Consider the following 18,011-nt stretch of genomic DNA (forward strand, 5'->3'; position numbering starts at 1 on the left):
ATATCGCTTGGCCTGCCCACCCACCGCAAGTGCCGCCAGCCTATCTCTGAGCTGCCGTGCGTCATCTTGTTGGCTGGGGTCGGGCTGTTGGCTTGGGCCGGGCTGTTGGCTTGGGCCGGGCTCCTCCTCTGCGCCCAGAATTTCGTCTATAAGCTCGTCGGTATCCATGATTAATACGTAGGGGCGACTACGTCTAATATATAATCTTAGATGTGGTGGGCGTATCAGTCATTAGCAGGAGCTTAGAATGCGGATTGTTCTTGAGCTTCTGTCGAACCTCTGCCTTTTCGCTCTCGGCCTCGATGATGTGGTTCTCCTCCAGGCATTCGTTGAGCGAGTGCCGATCTTTGCAGTGGAATAAAGCCACCCACCTTGTCTGCTCGCGAAAGTCTATGAGGACGGCGTTGTATTTCTGAGTGAGGACCCAGACGCTTTGCTTTGCATGACGGCCCGAGAAATCATCGATGATGTATAGGGTGGGCTCCCCCTCGAACAATCTGTAGAAAGCTCTCAGACAGTCGTTGAGCCGCTCGCCTGGATCAAAACAATAGACCTCAGGGTCAGACAGTATCCATCGACGCCGGTACGCCTCGTTATGCTTAAGAGTGGGGCACAGGATCACAATGTGATGAAAGAAACCGCGGAAAGGACCCTCAAGCAGGTCCAGCACGAAGACTGTCTTGCCGCAGTTCGTCTGCCCACAGATAATCGCGCAGTGGGCGTCATCAATAAAGCGCGCTAACAAATCTACCATTCTGGGTGTGCAGCTTTACATCCATGATCACATAGTAATATACGTTCAACACGCCGGGAGCTTCTCTCTCTTTTGTCACCTGTATCGTAATCCCCTCACTGGCGTTCAGAACGCGCCTCCCACTGCCATGCAGCTCGTCATCATCGCTTGGCCGAAGGTCAAGCCAGAAGGTGTGATTGAGCGTCAAGAACTCTTCCGGGAGACGTCTGCCAGGCCTAAGTCTTTAACGACCCAGGACACCTCCCGCATCCGTAGGGGTGAGCTGGCGAAAAACCTCTGGACCTCCTCCCATTGCTGGTATGCCCGCATGCCCTGGCTGTACAGCTGATCGAACAGCATGAGGGTGCCCTTCATTGATCTTGCGGGCAACTTCAGGTTTATGTTCCAAAGAGTATCAGACTTGTCCTTCACAAACTTTCGGTGGCGGAGGACGCGATCATACAGAATGGAGACGCCCCCGGCAAACTGGGTGCGCATCTGTCTAGCGAGCTCCTCTTCGGTGACCATATCGAACTCCAGGCTGATGTTGTCGATGGTGTATGTCGCGTCGTCATCGCCTGTTTTCTGGATGACCCGACTGTAATCGTTGAACGTCAGTTCGTACTCCATTCGGTCGGCCAAGGCACTCTGGTAGAATGGCATGTGGCTATCTAGAAGCTCAAAGTCTAGCGGGATGTGGAACCAGCTGCCAAAGGCGCGAGCGATGGCTTTTTCTCCAGCATAGTCGTCACTTGCGTCCTCCGCTCCGACTCAAAGTTTAAGCATGTGTTCGCTGCCGATGCCTTGGTAGGCTGCATTCCTCCGTTCATTTTTGGTCATCCATAAGTCGCCGTAGCAATGAAACACATCAGAGTCGTCGATGGACATTACCTCATTCCCATTGATTCTGATCGTGGTTTTCTTGACTACTGCGGGTCCGAGATTCCCGACCACTGTGGCATTCGGGTCGGTTGAATTGTTCGTGATCGAGAAGGCCAAGCGCACGGTACCCGGCACAATGACGTCATTTGCGCCGAGGTTGGGGAAGCGGACCAAGAGTTGTTGATTCTGGTCAATCGTACTCGGGTTGTTGGTGACGACCAAGGACTGTCGCACACCTTGTACCCCCTCCCCCCCCCCCCCCCCCCGAGGCTTACGGAGTGTTCTGAAGGGGTTTAGCCTGCGTCCGTTTGCATCCATTGTGTGTATTGAAGGTATACCTTACAATGTTCAATACGAGGATTATGGCAGACTTTGACATTCCGGCATTCGACGTCGTCGAAAAGGACAACGCCCAAGACGATGTCAGAGAGGACAACAAAACCTACGACGAGCAGACCACTCCCCTTGCAGGTGATGTCCAGATCGGGGTGGTTCCCGAGCAACAAAGCTCTGATGATGAGTTCCTCAAAACCCCAGAAGAAAGGCTATTAGTGCAAGCCGTTAATGATTATTACAACAACTTGAAGGAGATGTATAAACTCACTCACAAAAGTCTCAGACGCCATTACATGAATTTTGAGATTAGCGAAGGGAAAGTGCGACACGTGGATTACCCCGAGGTGGACCTTATCAACAAACAAACAGGTGGACCGAAAGCCCTATCAACAGCTGCCAGCCAAAAAGGAGGGGGTGCTGCTATTAAACTGGGGCTGGGCTTTACAGACTGGAATAGAAGAGAACTGACAGTGTTGTTGCCTCCGAAAGCAGTCGCAGCCCTGGGGAAAGCGAGTTCAGAACTCGCTGCCACAGCCGGCGAGGTAGAAACCATACCACTGGAGGATTTAAACCAACCAGTGAAAAAGGTCCATGATGCTATCCACACACTGGATACAAGCTTGACGGAGAGTGAGGTCGGGCGGGCTCTTGAAACGATAAACGACCCTCCTCTTCCCATGCGAGAACTTCTGGGGCTTGACAAGGCACTGCAGATCTCGGAGGGCGAACACGCGAATAACCTCGCCAAGCTGTCAAGTCTCGATAAGTACATCGCAAAAGAAACACACAAGCTGGGGGAGGCCACTGATGAATTCTTCCGAAACCGGATCGAAGACCGGATAAGGAATCTCGAGGACGAGAGGGTGGCCGGCTCGAAGCAGCCTCTTTAACGGGCGAAGCCCTGCGCACGCAAATACGCCGCATCAAGCAGACGATCGATCGCATCCTACACAAGGATACCACTCTGGCCGAGCGCGTCCGCACCCTCTTCCGGGAGCAGGGAATAACCGTGGTCTCCATTCTCACGGCAATTGGGATGGCGATCTCGACACTGGGGCTAGCGATAAAGTTGGCGCTGACTGGCGGGTCCGGCGGGGGTATCCAGCCAACACCACCTCCATCCGACGGGCGTGGTCTTAAAGAATGGGTGAAAAAGCATCTCCAGTCCTTGGCGCGCGCCCTTGGCAAGCTGGCTGGGAAGGCTGCCGCTGCGATTCCGGGTATTATTGGCAGTATCGTGTCCTGGCTACTGAACCTTCTCGGGAAAGCGGCTGGGTGGCTGGCCGATAATGCCTGGGCTCTAGTCGTTGCAGTAGGTGGCCTAATGCTCGTGGCTGTTCTCAAGTATTTAACGCATAGTCCACAGCAGCAGTAAGCCGATACCAACCCCAGCGACGCCGATGGCTGTCTTCTCCGCATCATGATTCTTTTCCTTTGGAAATAGGGGTTCTTCAGCCGCTTTGCGACGCGCTGCAACGCGCGCGGTGGGTGGTGGGACGCTTTCTTGTGGCTCAACGATCCCGTGGGAAGGCGCGTGCTTGTGCAAAGTGGGCGGCACTTTAGCGTTCACACCCTCACTGGGGCCTAGCTTCTGGTCCTCTGTGGCCACGACGATTTTGTTGTTGTAGTTCGCCACATAGCCGATCTGCAGAAGCATGTCGCTGGGAGCCATATATAGGCCTATGCCATACACAAAGTCTACAGCGCTCCCGGCATACTGTAGCACGTCCTGGTAGCGTTTGATAGCAGACGGAAGGTCGATCAGAGAGGAAATAGCGTCTTCAACGTTCGCGGCAAACTGTTTTTGCGCGTCGAAGGCTGTGCCCGTGCCTAGAATACGCGCCCTTGTTTGCACTTGGGCACCTAGAATAGCCCACACGTATGTCCGGATGGAATCGTTTAAGCGCTCTACGCCTGGCTGCATGAATCCTTGGGATTTGTCGGCAATGAACGACGCCCAAGCCTCCTCGGCGTCCTGCTCGATGTAGTCGACGTGGAGCGCTGTAGGCTTTCTACAGAACGATATCCTGCTCGGATCGAAGGTCCCATCGCCAATGGGGCTGTAGCCCGTTCTCGTGATATAGTAATATGCCACTCCAAGGCCATGATTCACCCCACTGCGCCTCCAGTCTGTGTGCGCATCTACGCGGAATTCCCTACAAATCCTCTCATAGGCCCTCTCATCGTGGGTTTTTTTTAATTCCGCCCACGCTCTGTCTTGCGGCAGGGAGGCCTGGATCTCTTCCAAGATCCGCCTAACTTGGTAATATACGTGGAAGGTGTACAGGGCCCTTATTTGTTTGTCGGGGGCGAGAAGATGGTCTTTTACAGAGACGCCGCAGCCCGTGGTTGCGCACCAGACCGCGAAGTTCACTTGGTTCTGGCAGAATTGCATAGGATTGGTGTTCCAGGCCTGAACAATGTCCTTGCTGGTTATCTGTGGCAGCCGGTACTTGGCCAACACATCTGTGAACTGGACTGGAAAGGCCTTCTTTTCATCGATGTAGATGTCAAATCGCGTGAGCTGCTCTGCATGGATTTGGATACTATGAAATGCCCCGGCCTTGTAAGTGACCTCTCTATTGAACCTGTAAGCCTCCCTGTTCATCGTGGCTAAGATGTTCATCACACTGACTGATATTCTAAATGGGGCACAGCACACGCTGCCTCATGCCCTTAACAACCTCGACGGTCGCCTTAAAACGGCCCTTCGCGAGATAACATTCTACCCGACCTGGGTGAATATCCCCACCGGAGTGGGCTTCTTGCTTGAGGGCAAACGCGTTGAAGTGCCGACGGGCTACTACAATGTCTGTATGCTGGACAAGGACATATTCCGCCCGCATGGGGTTTCTCTGGGATTGAATGAAGCCACGGGCCGCTTAGTCCTTACCCTCCCAGAAAATACCGGCATAATACTTGGTCGGCTTGCCCCAATCTTAGGGTTCTGGGGCAGTACGACTGGTTTCTGGGGGACTGTGGAGGGTGACAATCTACCTAACTTGGTCTCACACAAAGAAGTCTTTGAGCATTTGGATGAACTGAGCACCTCAGAAAACGTGAGAATAACCTCAGATTTCGGTGGCGGTTCAACACTACTTCAGGTCATCGCCGTGACTGGTGAAGGGATAAACTGCAGGAAGACGGTTTCATTTCCCAACCCACAGTACAAAACCTTGCGCGCCGACTATATAACGCACTTGACCGTGGCGCTTTTAGACAAAGACGGCAAGTATATGAAGGTAGGGTACCTCAGAGCTACCCTAGAAATACAATGAGTATGGTGGACGCAGCCGATCCCAGGTCTGTGTGTATGTCTTTAAGCGACTTGGCAGATGTGTCGGAGTTCGAACTTCAAGGCCAGGAAGGTAAAATCTACGCCTTCCAGTTTCAAAGTGGCAAGTACAGCCGCAAAAAGATTACGGGGGGGGGGGGGGGGGGGGGCAAGCAGAACCTGCCAAGTTTGCTTCACTTCAAGATGTCTCATCCTCTGTAGAGCAAGAGCGCAGGTCGCCGTCTGAGGTGATTGAAGAACAAAAACTCTCTTCAATTCGCTTTGAAGACCGCTTTGTTCTTGCCAGAGCTCGTGACCCCGATTGGTTGATAGATGTGAAGGTGACCCCGATATCGGTCCAGGCCACTAGGGACGATATGAAAAAAGTTTTCAACTCTGGAAACACTTTCGTGTCGTACGTACCAGACAGCAGATGTTTTATAGATCGGGACAGAAGAGGCCGCTTCGCCCTAATGCCGGGGCTGGCAGGGGAAGTGCGTCTTAACGCCCAAACTGATTTTAAAAAGTCCGCACTACTACTAAAACCTGGATCTATACCTATCTTCGACCTCATACTTGGCACGGCCGATCAACGCCGTTGCACTTTGATTACCGGGATGAAAATAAGGTGGCCTGCGGAGCACGATACAAAGAATCTCAGACTGATTATCAAATTACAGGCCTAGGGCGACCCAATCATTCGGAGCTCTCTCAAGGATATACGAGTCATCATAGCGGGCGTTTTAAATCTCGATGCAATCCATCGCCGCTTTCGTGTTAGTAGCCCCGATGACAATTTAGAGCTAACCGACGTTATTTATTCGTAGGATAGACAATATGGGGCGACTGTACCCAACGATCACGGATGAAGAGCCGACGATTACGGATGACCACCGCTTGGCCCCGACCGCCCCGACGATTATGGTTGACCCCCCCCCCCCCCCACCCCCTAGGAGGGCGTGGCGCACGCCCATCGCCTGCAGTATATCAGCGAAATACAGAGGCAGCTTGAATCTGAGCGAGATCTCCGCCGGGCCCTGTACAAAAAGTGCCGGCGCGGTGTCTTAGCCGCCAAGGCCCTTGATTCGGCCATGCTCACGACCGGTTTGGGACTAGGAGTTGCACGTGTGGGACTACTCACAACAATAATTGCAGCCCCTGCTGTCTTGGCCATGGAAGCTGCGGCCCTAGCTTGCAGTGTCTTAAATGTCGCCGGAAAATTCGTTAGCCGCCGACTTCACGCAAAGGCCAAGAAACATAACGATATACGACTGTTGGCTGAGGCTAAAGTTAACAGCATCCGTGCGCAGGTATCTACGGCATTATCTGATGGTGTTATTTCGGACGTAGAGTACAGGCAAGTCGTTCAGGAGCTCAATAACTACTCTGATCTGAAGCAGGAGATACGCGCTAAGTCTCGTAAGGCATTCAACGCCGTAGAGATCGATGAAATCACGAAAAAACAGCTTATAGATCGCGGCCGAAAACTAGCTCGGCAAGAGCTGAAAAAAGCTCTTTCCGAATGATGTTCTGGGGAGGGCTCCATAGGGAGGGTGCGCTAATATGCTTATATCTTTCACGAAATGAGGCTGGGGGCCTCTATTTTGTTCTGGGGAGGGCCCTAAAGGGGGCGTGCGCCAGAACCCTCCTTCCCTATACTACTATTCGCATTTATCTTTAAATGGCAATCATAAAACAATGATTTATTTATTTATTTGATTGGTGTTTAACGCCGTACTCAAGAATATTTCACTTATACGACGGCGGCCTGCATTATGGTGGGAGGAAAACGGGCAGAGCCCGGGGAAAACCCATGACCATCTGCAGGTTGCTGAAGACCTTCCCACGTACGGCCAGAGAGGAAGCCAGCATGAGCTGGACTTAAACTCACAGCGACAGCACTGGTGAAAGACTCTTGGGTCATTACGCTGCGCCATAAAACAATGAAGGTGCACCTGTTGTGAAGTACAACTACTAAATTCATTATGATCAAAACTGAGGAAAACTGTTGGCTGTAAGAGCATATACTGACTGCTCAATGAGTTGTGAGTTTATTACATTCATGAACTGTCCACATACTCCCCTGACAACCCATGATGCTGTCACACGGCGTCCAATCAGTGAGAACCATGATCAACACAATGAATCATGGGATACACTTATCAAGTCTGAGGGCGAAACTTTAGGTGATTTACTGTAACCACGTTCTTTCATTTATTTGATTATAGCTGAATGCCATACTCAAGAATTTTTTTACATGTGTGCTGGTGGTTAGCTTTACAGGTGGAAGAAACCAGACATGCCTGTCATTAAACGCCAACGTCAAGACTCAACTGAACTTGCATGAAGGAGACTGAAATTGGTGCAGCACGACTCGCCTCAAATGCTAAAACATTGCCACATCAGCATGCAGCCAGCCATCTCCCAAAGAAACACACTGCCACCTTAGCATGTAGCCAGCCATCTCCCAAAGGAACACATTGCCACCTCAGCATGCAGCTAGCCATCTCACAAAGAAACACATTGCCACCTCAGCATGCAGCCAGCCATCTCACAAAGGAACACATTGCCACCTCAGCATGCAGCCAGCCATCTCACAAAGGAACATAGCGCTTTACACAAAGGCAGTGTTTTGCCTTCAAATTACATATAGAAGCATTTCTTATATCCAGTGCCGAAGATAGTACAGAAAATCAAACCAGTCTCACCTTTGTTCTAGATTTGAAGGCTTCCAGCTGATCAGCTCTGGTAATTTTCAACTGCTTCCTGACCTTAGCCATTTTGATTGACATGATCCAGGAAATAGCAATAACACCGGCTGCCCACTTCTTTTTACGGTATTCCAGGTACTGCTTCCTCGCCACATACTTCCTCCATGTGCTCTGAATGCGTGCTGCTGCCAGAGACACCCCATTGGTCCCTTTAAACCGTCGACCCTATTGAATCACAAACCCGTTTGGTGAAATGCTGCTTTAAACATATTCATTGTTAATATATGTACTCAGAACCCAATGACAGGGGTTCTCGCTGGGTCAGATATTTAAAGTGTTTGCTCGCAGAACTGTCAGGCCCTTCACTATTGAGGTCATTGGTTTGGCTGAAGCTTTACAGAGGTACCAGGTCAGTTAACTCTGGGCACTTTGGTTGCATCTATGCATTTACATGACCACCATCGTATATTAAAAAATTCGTCACCACAGCATCAAATCCTATAATTCAATGTACAATATGACGGGGGTCAGGTTTATGTGTGGATTTATTTATTTATTTATTTGACTGGTGTTTTACACCCTACTCAAGAATATTTCACTTATATGACGGCGGCCAGAAAACGGGCAGAGTCCAGCGGAAACCCACGACTATCCGCAGGTTGCTGTCAGACCTTCTCACTTACAGCCGGAGACGAAGCCAGCATGAGCTGGGCTTAAACTCATACCGACCGCATTGTTGTGGGGCTCCTGGGTGATTACGCTGCGCTAGTGCTCTAACCGACTGAGCCACAGAGGCCACCTTTATGAGTGGAGGAATCTGACTTAACCTGAAGCCAAAACAGTAACAACCCATAACAGGGATTCCCACATTATGAAGGCTTGGTCAGTCAGTGATAAGATTTAGTTGTGTCAGAGCAGAAATGAGACGTTAAGCAAAGGTCTTATCATACATTTCCACTACTTTGTCTGTCTGCGGTCTGTCTTTAATATCTCCCTGAAAACCAGAAAAAAATTATTTGGCACAAAATCATAAATGTCAGGAACAAAGTGGTTGGCATCTAACACACTGCCAGGTGCCTCTCAAATAGTTATTTGCAGGCTTGCCGTGTGTGAAAGGAGAATTTTTTCTGCTGAAGAAAGTGCATGTTATATAGGATATCTACCTGCTCACTGATGGCTAGAATGGACGCTTTCAAATGAGCTGCATATAGCATCCAAGTCCCTCAGGTGTGTTTATTTCACTACAAACACTATCCACCTTCCACGAAATGTTTCAGTGTAAATTTTGCCTAACGGTCATTAAGCTGCATGGCTTTTTACAAACAAAATCAAAAATGTACATAGGTAGGTCTTTATAACAAGCAATCAAAACTCTGAGTACCGGTTTTCTGATCATTGCCTCCACATCTTCTCTGTTCAAAATCACAGTGAGTAAGTTGTCGATTTCAGGTGCATTCTCCAACTCAAACTCTAATGCTAGGTCTGCCAGTCTGTTAATAAACAGAAAATTCACAACAATTATCATTCATGTATTTAACAACTGTTGTTCAGTTCATACTTAAAGAAAAGCTCACCTCTACAAAGTTTATGTTTTTATTTCATGTCATATTTTCAGAGCTCACCCGCAATTAATACATTAAAACTCTTAGTTGCACAACCAAAGCAGTGGTGTAAACAAACAGCCAGGTCTCACTGGCCACTGGACCACAGAGAGATCTGATTGCAGGTTTACAATATGGACAACCTGGAGAAGAACAGCTCATGCTTGTTCTACCATCTTTCTATCCACACGAATCTATCAATTTCAGGTTCTATAATCACAAAGTCTCCTTCAACTTCAATCAGACATACTAGTAGTCTTTAACTTCAAAATATTTTACTTCCTTTAAAATTGCCATTTACTTTAGTTAGAAAGTTTTACTTTAATACTAATAGTTATCATACACATCCATGAAACTCGATACAACCTCAGGAATAAGACAAGTCAAGACTAAATCTGACACAAGTCTAAGGCAAAATTTTTGAGCGCAGACACAGAACAAAAAAACTTGGACTAACTATTCTGGAATCTTATATACAGTTGGCACTAGCAAAGGCTTTACTCTTTCCTCATGCTATTAATCCACCAGCTGCCACAGTAGGGATTTTGTGGTCCATTACAGAGCATGCATTCACTATAACTTTTACCTGTCTCCATTGACAAAGGCAACAGGTACTGCATAGTTAGACAACATCCTCTCCAAGTATTTGATCATTGTGACAATGCTGCAAAAAACAAATACATGTACAATTAGAATCAGTATATAAAAGATCTGCCAGATGCTAGTGTCCAATTCATTAGAATCAGTACCAGCAGTGTAAATGTTACAATGCAATAATATTGTTATTATGCATAATTATTGAGTGGTACTGTTCTCATCCACATTATGTTGGAAGTCCGTATTAGATGGAGATGCCATGCATTTCCAACACAACATCGATGAAAACAATACAACTCCATAATATACAAAACACTTTACAATTACCTGTTTGCTATTTATCCCATAATTTGCCTGTGTCAATGATATAACAGTGATGTCAGTTTTCAGTATCCCACCCATTACATAAATAACCTGAACTTTTGACTGGTCACCTGAACTTTCAATGACAAGCTTATTCAGTGAAAAAGTACAACTGCATACCGGACTACTTCTATTGTTTGTTGCCATGGGGAAAAAAGTCAGGCTAGCTAGTCATCAATTACTATATAGGAACAGCCGTTTCTTAGTCCCAAAAGTTATCTGGACACTGGTTAGGCATAATATTTATCTTCATGTACTGTGAGAAATAGCAGAGGTTGGTGAAAGGAAATGAAGTACTTGACGCCATAAGCCTAAACAAGGTACTCACCACCAATGAAATGAAGTTCAACAGTCAACTACAGTCAACTGCAGCATGCCTCAGTAGCAGATTTTCACGAAATTAAAAACCTACAAACTTAGCTTACTACTCCGTAGAGCACCAAAGAGTTGTCTTGTGTGACACAATAGGCCTACTGTATTATCTGACATTTCCTTCACACAGATCACACAGCCTACACTCAGGATGTGACGCGCATATAAAATACTCAAATAGATTGGTGTTAAATGCTGCTTAACCACACATGAATTTTAATTACATAAAAGCATTAAGGTATATGAGTGGAGAAAACTGAATGCACAGAACAAGCCACCAACATTTTGCTTAAGGTATATATAAAACTGAAAACCTATTTGATAATATTAACCAAACTTTCAAGGAAAAAACTCATTGAGCAAATCATTCCAGTTTTTACTACACTTTCTACAGGCACTACATGTTTTCCTGATGCTGTATTATTGAGCACACAGAGTGTTAATTGAGTTTGGTGCTACATTGGCCCCCACTAATACATGAATACCCCATACTGAATTCACACTTGTACCTTCCCCAGGTCAGACAATAGTGCTGTTTAAATGCCAAGAAGTCTGCTGCTTCGTCCCGTGTTCGTCCATGTTGAATTGCAAACCTGTGTGCGGCGGATTTGCAATCATCATCCACAGCTGGTGTGGTTGGAGGTGGCTGTAAGCAACCAAGCAGAACTCAACCATGATTCCATTCACCTAAATGAAGATACCTTTAAGCCTGTCAACATCTATATATAAATCAACTACATTAAACCATTGAGGCATATATATGGCAGGAGGAACAACTCACACAGTCAGCCCAGCAAGCCGGCCAGACCTACCCGCTGTGCGTTTCTACTCTGAACGAAATCTCCCTTGGCTTTGTACGCAGCCTTTGATGTTCAATATATGATACCACGTCCCACAGTGTATACATGAGCGGGGCTTTAGGGTGAACTTCCAGGAAAAGCATTCCATCATGTGCATTAACTTTGAGTAAAAAGCGTCAACTCCAAATTCTGCGCACAACAAAGGTGTAATAATTAAGGCCATATTTTTGCGTCTTAGTGATCAATTTAATGACATCTACATGTATAAGACTATTTTCATCGAAAAATATGGTTTGCATAGGACATTGATATTTATTCAGCTATCAGGAACATTTTCTAATTTTTCACTACTTTCCAGCGGGCTTAGTACAATAAAATTATCTTTTCCAGTTAGCATTAGCTTGTGTATTTTTGAAAAACATAGGCCTTTTTCAAAAATATCCGAAACCTGTCATATTTCAGTACTGTAAAATCACATTTCAGCACAACTAACGATGTATTGTTCATAAAAATAAGATCGGGGAAATACTTAAATGAATGTGCATGTCATAATTTAGGACTCCACAAGCGATTTCTTACCAAATCTGATTTTTGTGAACACTATATTTACACTATACACTATATTTCGCCAAAGCACTGCTGGTCAACATAGGTATGCACCAATTAACTCACCAAAGATATTTACCTGCCTCTGTTAGCTTTATTCATTAGATTCCCGCTTATGTTTGTCTATGTAACAACCACTGGTTATGGAGACTTTTACAAAGGCAGCATTAATTATAGGGCACCATCTTGTGGTGTCGAAATGGAATGGGACCAAATCCGACTGTGATCCAGGCATGCCGTCCACACTTGTAATGTGTCATACCCTTATACATACTCTATAAGCACACAGATTCCTACTGTTTTCAAGAATACAAGAACCCATCAAAAGTTAAATATTGGAGAGTAGGCTATACAGGGGGCTACTTGTGGCACACTTTACTGGTTAATACCTAAAGGCCATATACAAAGGCAAACATACACTGGACTGGGCACAAGAAGAAATGACAGGCGTAAGTTGGCGACATGCCGATCAGTAAACAAGTCGTAATTCAATGTGACAAATACTTCTAAAGAGTTTGGACAACTCTTGAAACAAGAAAAAAACTTTTGGCCATAATTTTGGTGAAAATGAAGATGAAACAAAAGAAATCTGAACATAAGTTTTATATAGTCATCGTGAAACAATGCACCACATTTAAATTCATTGCAAGCATGTTTTTGTTTATAATGTCATTTGCTTTTAAGCATGACATTCCCAAGGGAATTGCTAAGTTTGTCTGCTGCGATAAGTGCATCAAAGTGGTCTGGCATCCATTCTGTTATCCTATCTTCATTATTCGCAGCCTGTACACCGGGACTATGTTGTGAGGAATCGGTGAATGACTGGGTGCTGAGTACCCTTCACAACAGGTTTTCAAGCTGCTTATTTCGAGAGTGGGTGCGCGATCATCTGCCATAAGGCAGACAGGCTAATCCCCTGTTAAACAAAGCCCCCAGTCCTGCTGGGTCCGTATTTTACACCAAACACTTTGAAAAGCCTAAGTTGTTCCTCCTTCCATATATACCTCCATGGTTAAACCAGTTCTGTACATAAGCAAGTACACAGTAGAGTGGATAAATGTACAGGAGAAATTCCACGGGCAAATTTGCCAGCAAATGATTATAAAACAAAACTTCATTTGAAATCTATTTGTTGTAGCTATCTTTCTTTCTTATATACATATGCACATACTGCAACCTTAATATTACAAAAAAAACAAGAGTAAGATTTGGCTATTAAAATACCAAACAACAACTTCATCAGTTACACCATCACCACTTAAGCTTGCACACGTGTTAATACAGTACAAGGCATAGTCAAGCAATGAAACGGGTTAAATGTTAATATAAAAACAAACAAAAAAGAGCAACAAAAACTTAGCCAAAAAAGATGCACACAATAACAAATATACACCATGCCACTTTTCATCACGAAATATATATAGATTCATAGCTCATGTTTCATTCCCATTGATGTTAACAAAGCCGACCTTGGAGGTACAAGCAAAAGGAGACACAACTTGCCCACTCAAACGCACTTGCTAACCCTACAATCACATACATGTAGTTAAATATTCACATTTGCACAGAGGTTGGCACTGGCTCGAGCATCTTCAGTGTATGATGTCCAATAGCTAAAATGCTCCGATATGAATTATGTTGTCTTGTGCAAAGTTTAGTAGGAGAGTAGCAAGCAACTGCATTCCACTTTGAAAACTAGCCATGTTATTTTTTTCTTTCTCTAGTTTGCGATACATATACCTCTACATGAACATCATTATGAAATTCTAAATTGAAAGACTACTTTGTGAAACAACACATGATCAGATAAGCTGCCAAAATGGCATGTGTTTAGAAAGAGTGATTTTTAAAGTGGTCATAATAAAATCCTCATTAACCAAAAATTGTAAAAAAGTCCAAAACACAATATCTTTTCAATACTTCAATAATATTAATATTTTAAATAATTACAAAGTTTTAAGAACAACTTAGAACCTTATTACAAACATGAACTCATGTTAATATAATCAAATTCAAGAAAGAAGGATTCAGAATGTCAGAGAGCAAGTGTAGCTCATCCAATTGAGTAGTTTGTAAAAGTGAGACATTCAAATACTGAGCTCTAAAACAAAATAAAGCAGAATGCAAAGATTGCTTTGATAGTTCTCTTATACATAGCACTATTATAGCTGCCCTAAATAGTGAATATATCACCTTCAGAAAATCCATAGAGATTGTCCCTTTCATGGTTTGTCATTAAATGGTTTTATTACAGCTGTATTAATTATAGCATATGTTTTCCTGTCCTCAAAACCTGCAGTTGGTGTCCCTACATGGCACAGACGCGCATCAACAATGCTACTGTAGCGCCAATAACAACTACATAGCAGTAATCATTACAACAGGACAGGAAAAATAGCAAGATATCTGTAAATTATTGGCTGGAAAGATAATTAGCACTATGGTGATCAAATGGGGAGAAGGCGGTTCAGCAGAGAAAAAGCCGATAGTGCAACCTATCTCTTCAATCCATATATGAGAGCCCAATATACAGGAGCTAAATAAAAAAAAAAAAAGCTTAACCGGACACCAACATCAACGACGCCACTTTTACCCGCTCTCACAATATACCTCACCTTACTTCGTACAGCGGGGGCTAAAAAGGGCTGATTTTTACCCATTTGAAGCTGATTTGTGATCTTCATAAACATCAGCACAGTGCTCAACGCGTTTGTGAGTTGTGTCACCTTCTCGAATACTTCCATGATCATATGTACACTTTCATATACGTAACTTGCACATCACATCATATCTGGAAGAACATTTTTATGTCTGCCATACTGGATATACATGTACATGTATTGCTATATAATTTCACTATAACACCACATTACATGCACACATCTAATTGTTAGACAGGATATAAGCACTTTATATAAGTTTTTATAATAGTGGAATTTGTAATAATATAAGGCCAGCTGAGAAAAAGATGAGTTATGATGCAAAAAAGGGGTTTCAAAAACTATGAAAGTTTGTGCAAGTCAACTACATGTACATGTGCATGTAACTTTGGCTTTAGCAATTAGGGCCTAAGCTTGCAAAAGAAAATGGCCAAACAAAACAGGGTATAAATAATTCAGAAGATGCATATAACTATGTAAGCTGTGTTAACCTGCTTTATCTCTGGGAGACATGGTAAAGAAATCTGTAAGGCACAATGGTTAAAGAGTCACAAGTCACCCATAAAACAATAGTATTACATATACTGACAACAGCACAGTGGGAAACAAAGCAGTGTTACCAGTGTGAATTGATGCTTATCAGAAAGCTATCACACAATTACATGTAACTTGGTTATACTAGACTGGAGTTAAACAAAAATCAGTATTAAATCTGAAAATTTCAAAATAATGTTCACTTTTTTCAACAAGACATTTGTGGTAATCAAACCAGAGTTAAACATCAAAATATAAACAACAATGATCAACAATGATTTCCTGAGTTCAGGAATGGTTTGATCATTACCTCCACATCAAGAGATACTCCTCTGTGACTCTGTAATTTCAGGGGTACTTAGTCACAATATAATGATGTAAGCAACAACAGTCTTTGATGCTGATGATAAATCATCTGACCGAACAACTGGTTGCAGTATTCTATAATGTATGGGATGCATTTAAAATACTGAACTATCCTAATGACCCGAAATATTTGACCCAAATGTCAGCAAATGTGGCCTACAAAGAACTCGTTAGTCGCGCCACGGGAGACGGCGACGTGACTTGTTTAACATGAGCTTCACAGCTGACAGCGAAAACAAGTCCAATTGAGCTGTGACAATGGCGGGGTATTATGTTTGTGCAACCATCGACGGAAAAATTAGAGTGTTTACCGAGAAATCGTTCTTCAGAAGTTTGACATAGGTGAGGCCATCATTTATAACTGTCCATTGTGGGTAACAAGCCATTGTCTTTAAGGATGGGTAGCTCAGTCGGCACATTTTTTTTTGATCATGTGAGATAAATTACAGCAAATGGCCTAGAATTTCTTTCAAAGCAACTGAGATAAAGTTAGTTATTTTTAAAGTCAGGAGTTGGCGGCGAGAAGGCAGAAAAGGAAAAGATTAGCGCCCCTTCCCTCTCAAAAAAGAAAAAAAAACTCATTTCATTAAGCTTCAAGGCGGTTTGGGTTGCTAATCCGCAATAACACTTAACAAGTAAGTGTTATTAAGTCAGGGAGGCTTGGAGATTTCCCGACAAGTTGCACCCATATTTTTTTATCCCTGAATTAAAATGAAGGAAGTATCAAGCCACAGTTGTTACAAACCTGTAAATTTCAAAACTGTCTCAAAGCATGATCCCGTCACACGTAAAGGCATGCTAACCACTGCTTCTCCAGTTGTGTAAAGTTTACCCGCTACATGACAGCATCAGCGAGCGCACGATACGCGGAAACGGTCTTGTCCGCTCACAGACCCATAAATAAATCCAATAAATCGGCACACAAATGTATTTCAGCGATAAATATTTGACTGGTAAGGATATCGTCAATCTCCCGTAAAATAAAGGGGAAAGTTTTCCAAGCCTCACGCACCAGTTTCGTTACGATCGAAACAGAAGAGTTCTATTTTCCCGCCATTTCAAGCCGGGGACCACCAGTTATACACAGTATCATACAGTAGGCATACCCCGTGCCAAGGTTTTCGAAACCATCACATGTTCAAACCTCTTTCTCACATCATTGTGACAGCTGATTGACATGCCTGTACATCTGTAAAATCCAATGTAAATGACTTTTATCTTAACAAAACTGTACGGATATATATATTTCCCTCGGAAGGAACTCAATGCTGAACGAGATATTTCATTTTACAAAATTATGGCAGGGATTCACAGAAAATCAGATTACAACAAGATGACCGGAAAAATTATTTTAGCGGCAGCTTGGCTAAGGCAAGTGTGTAAGTTTTGACTTCAAATCAATTTAATCAACTCGGTAATTTACAAGTAGGTCGGTACTTATGTCAAAAATTTTCTGTGTGTTAAATTTTTCTGTTAGAGCTTTTAACATGGGGTTTTGCAGTTAAAATGCATCCCTGGACACCCCACTCTGTTCCAGGTAGCCTACAATAATCTCTAGACAGTTTTAAATCCAGTTTTCATAAAATAGCGATCATGAACTCAACAGGCACCGGTAAAACATTGTATTTGCATATTTGTACACTGATACATATTATCAGCTTCACACTGCGACAATTTTAAAACATTTTATAAATGGAAGGGTATCTTAATTTTCTGATAACTCAGACGCGTGTGCGTAAATGCCATTACAGGTAACTGGCAGCTTACAGAATTCAACATTGACCAATTAGATGAATTTATTTTCACTGACCCGCCCCTTGGAATAATTTTACACACCGTCACGTGCCGACTGAAATCTCTACATCTTCTTACGACTGTTAGTAAACCAACATAAAGTCATGCACTAGTAGGTGTATTTTATTCACGTTCACAACACTTAATCTATTTATTGAATTGAAAACAATTTTTGGTGAGTATAGTTGGAGGATGTGGTTCATTTGACTCATGCCGTTCTTAAAGGAATAATAACTTCTATGTAAATATCTTTTCTATGTAAAATTTTTTATCTATGTAAAAAGTCATGTGTTAACCTATTTTTGAATATTGAAAAAATACGATAGAATTTAGATGCAGTTTGGCATGTTGAAGACGATTTTTTTTTTTATTCCTACCATGC

The 18,011-nt window shown here is 43.9% G+C and overlaps 1 protein-coding gene across 2 annotated transcripts in view; it reads right to left on the bottom strand.

The window, feature by feature from the left end:
• LOC135472424 (IQ domain-containing protein H-like) overlaps positions 1-18,011 on the bottom strand; it is a 53,629-nt gene that overhangs the window by 22,600 nt on the left and 13,018 nt on the right. For both annotated transcript variants that reach the window (XM_064751920.1, XM_064751921.1), the window contains exons 9-13: positions 15,427-15,459; positions 11,379-11,515; positions 10,124-10,201; positions 9,318-9,426; positions 7,934-8,161 (exon numbers count right to left, since the gene is read on the bottom strand). In XM_064751920.1, coding sequence (XP_064607990.1) covers positions 7,934-8,161; positions 9,318-9,426; positions 10,124-10,201; positions 11,379-11,515; positions 15,427-15,459 — 585 coding nt within the window. The remainder of the gene's footprint in view (positions 1-7,933; positions 8,162-9,317; positions 9,427-10,123; positions 10,202-11,378; positions 11,516-15,426; positions 15,460-18,011) is intronic.

The sequence above is a fragment of the Liolophura sinensis genome, chromosome 8 (genome assembly GCF_032854445.1).
Source record: "Liolophura sinensis isolate JHLJ2023 chromosome 8, CUHK_Ljap_v2, whole genome shotgun sequence".
Taxonomy (NCBI): Eukaryota; Metazoa; Mollusca; class Polyplacophora; order Chitonida; family Chitonidae; genus Liolophura; species Liolophura sinensis.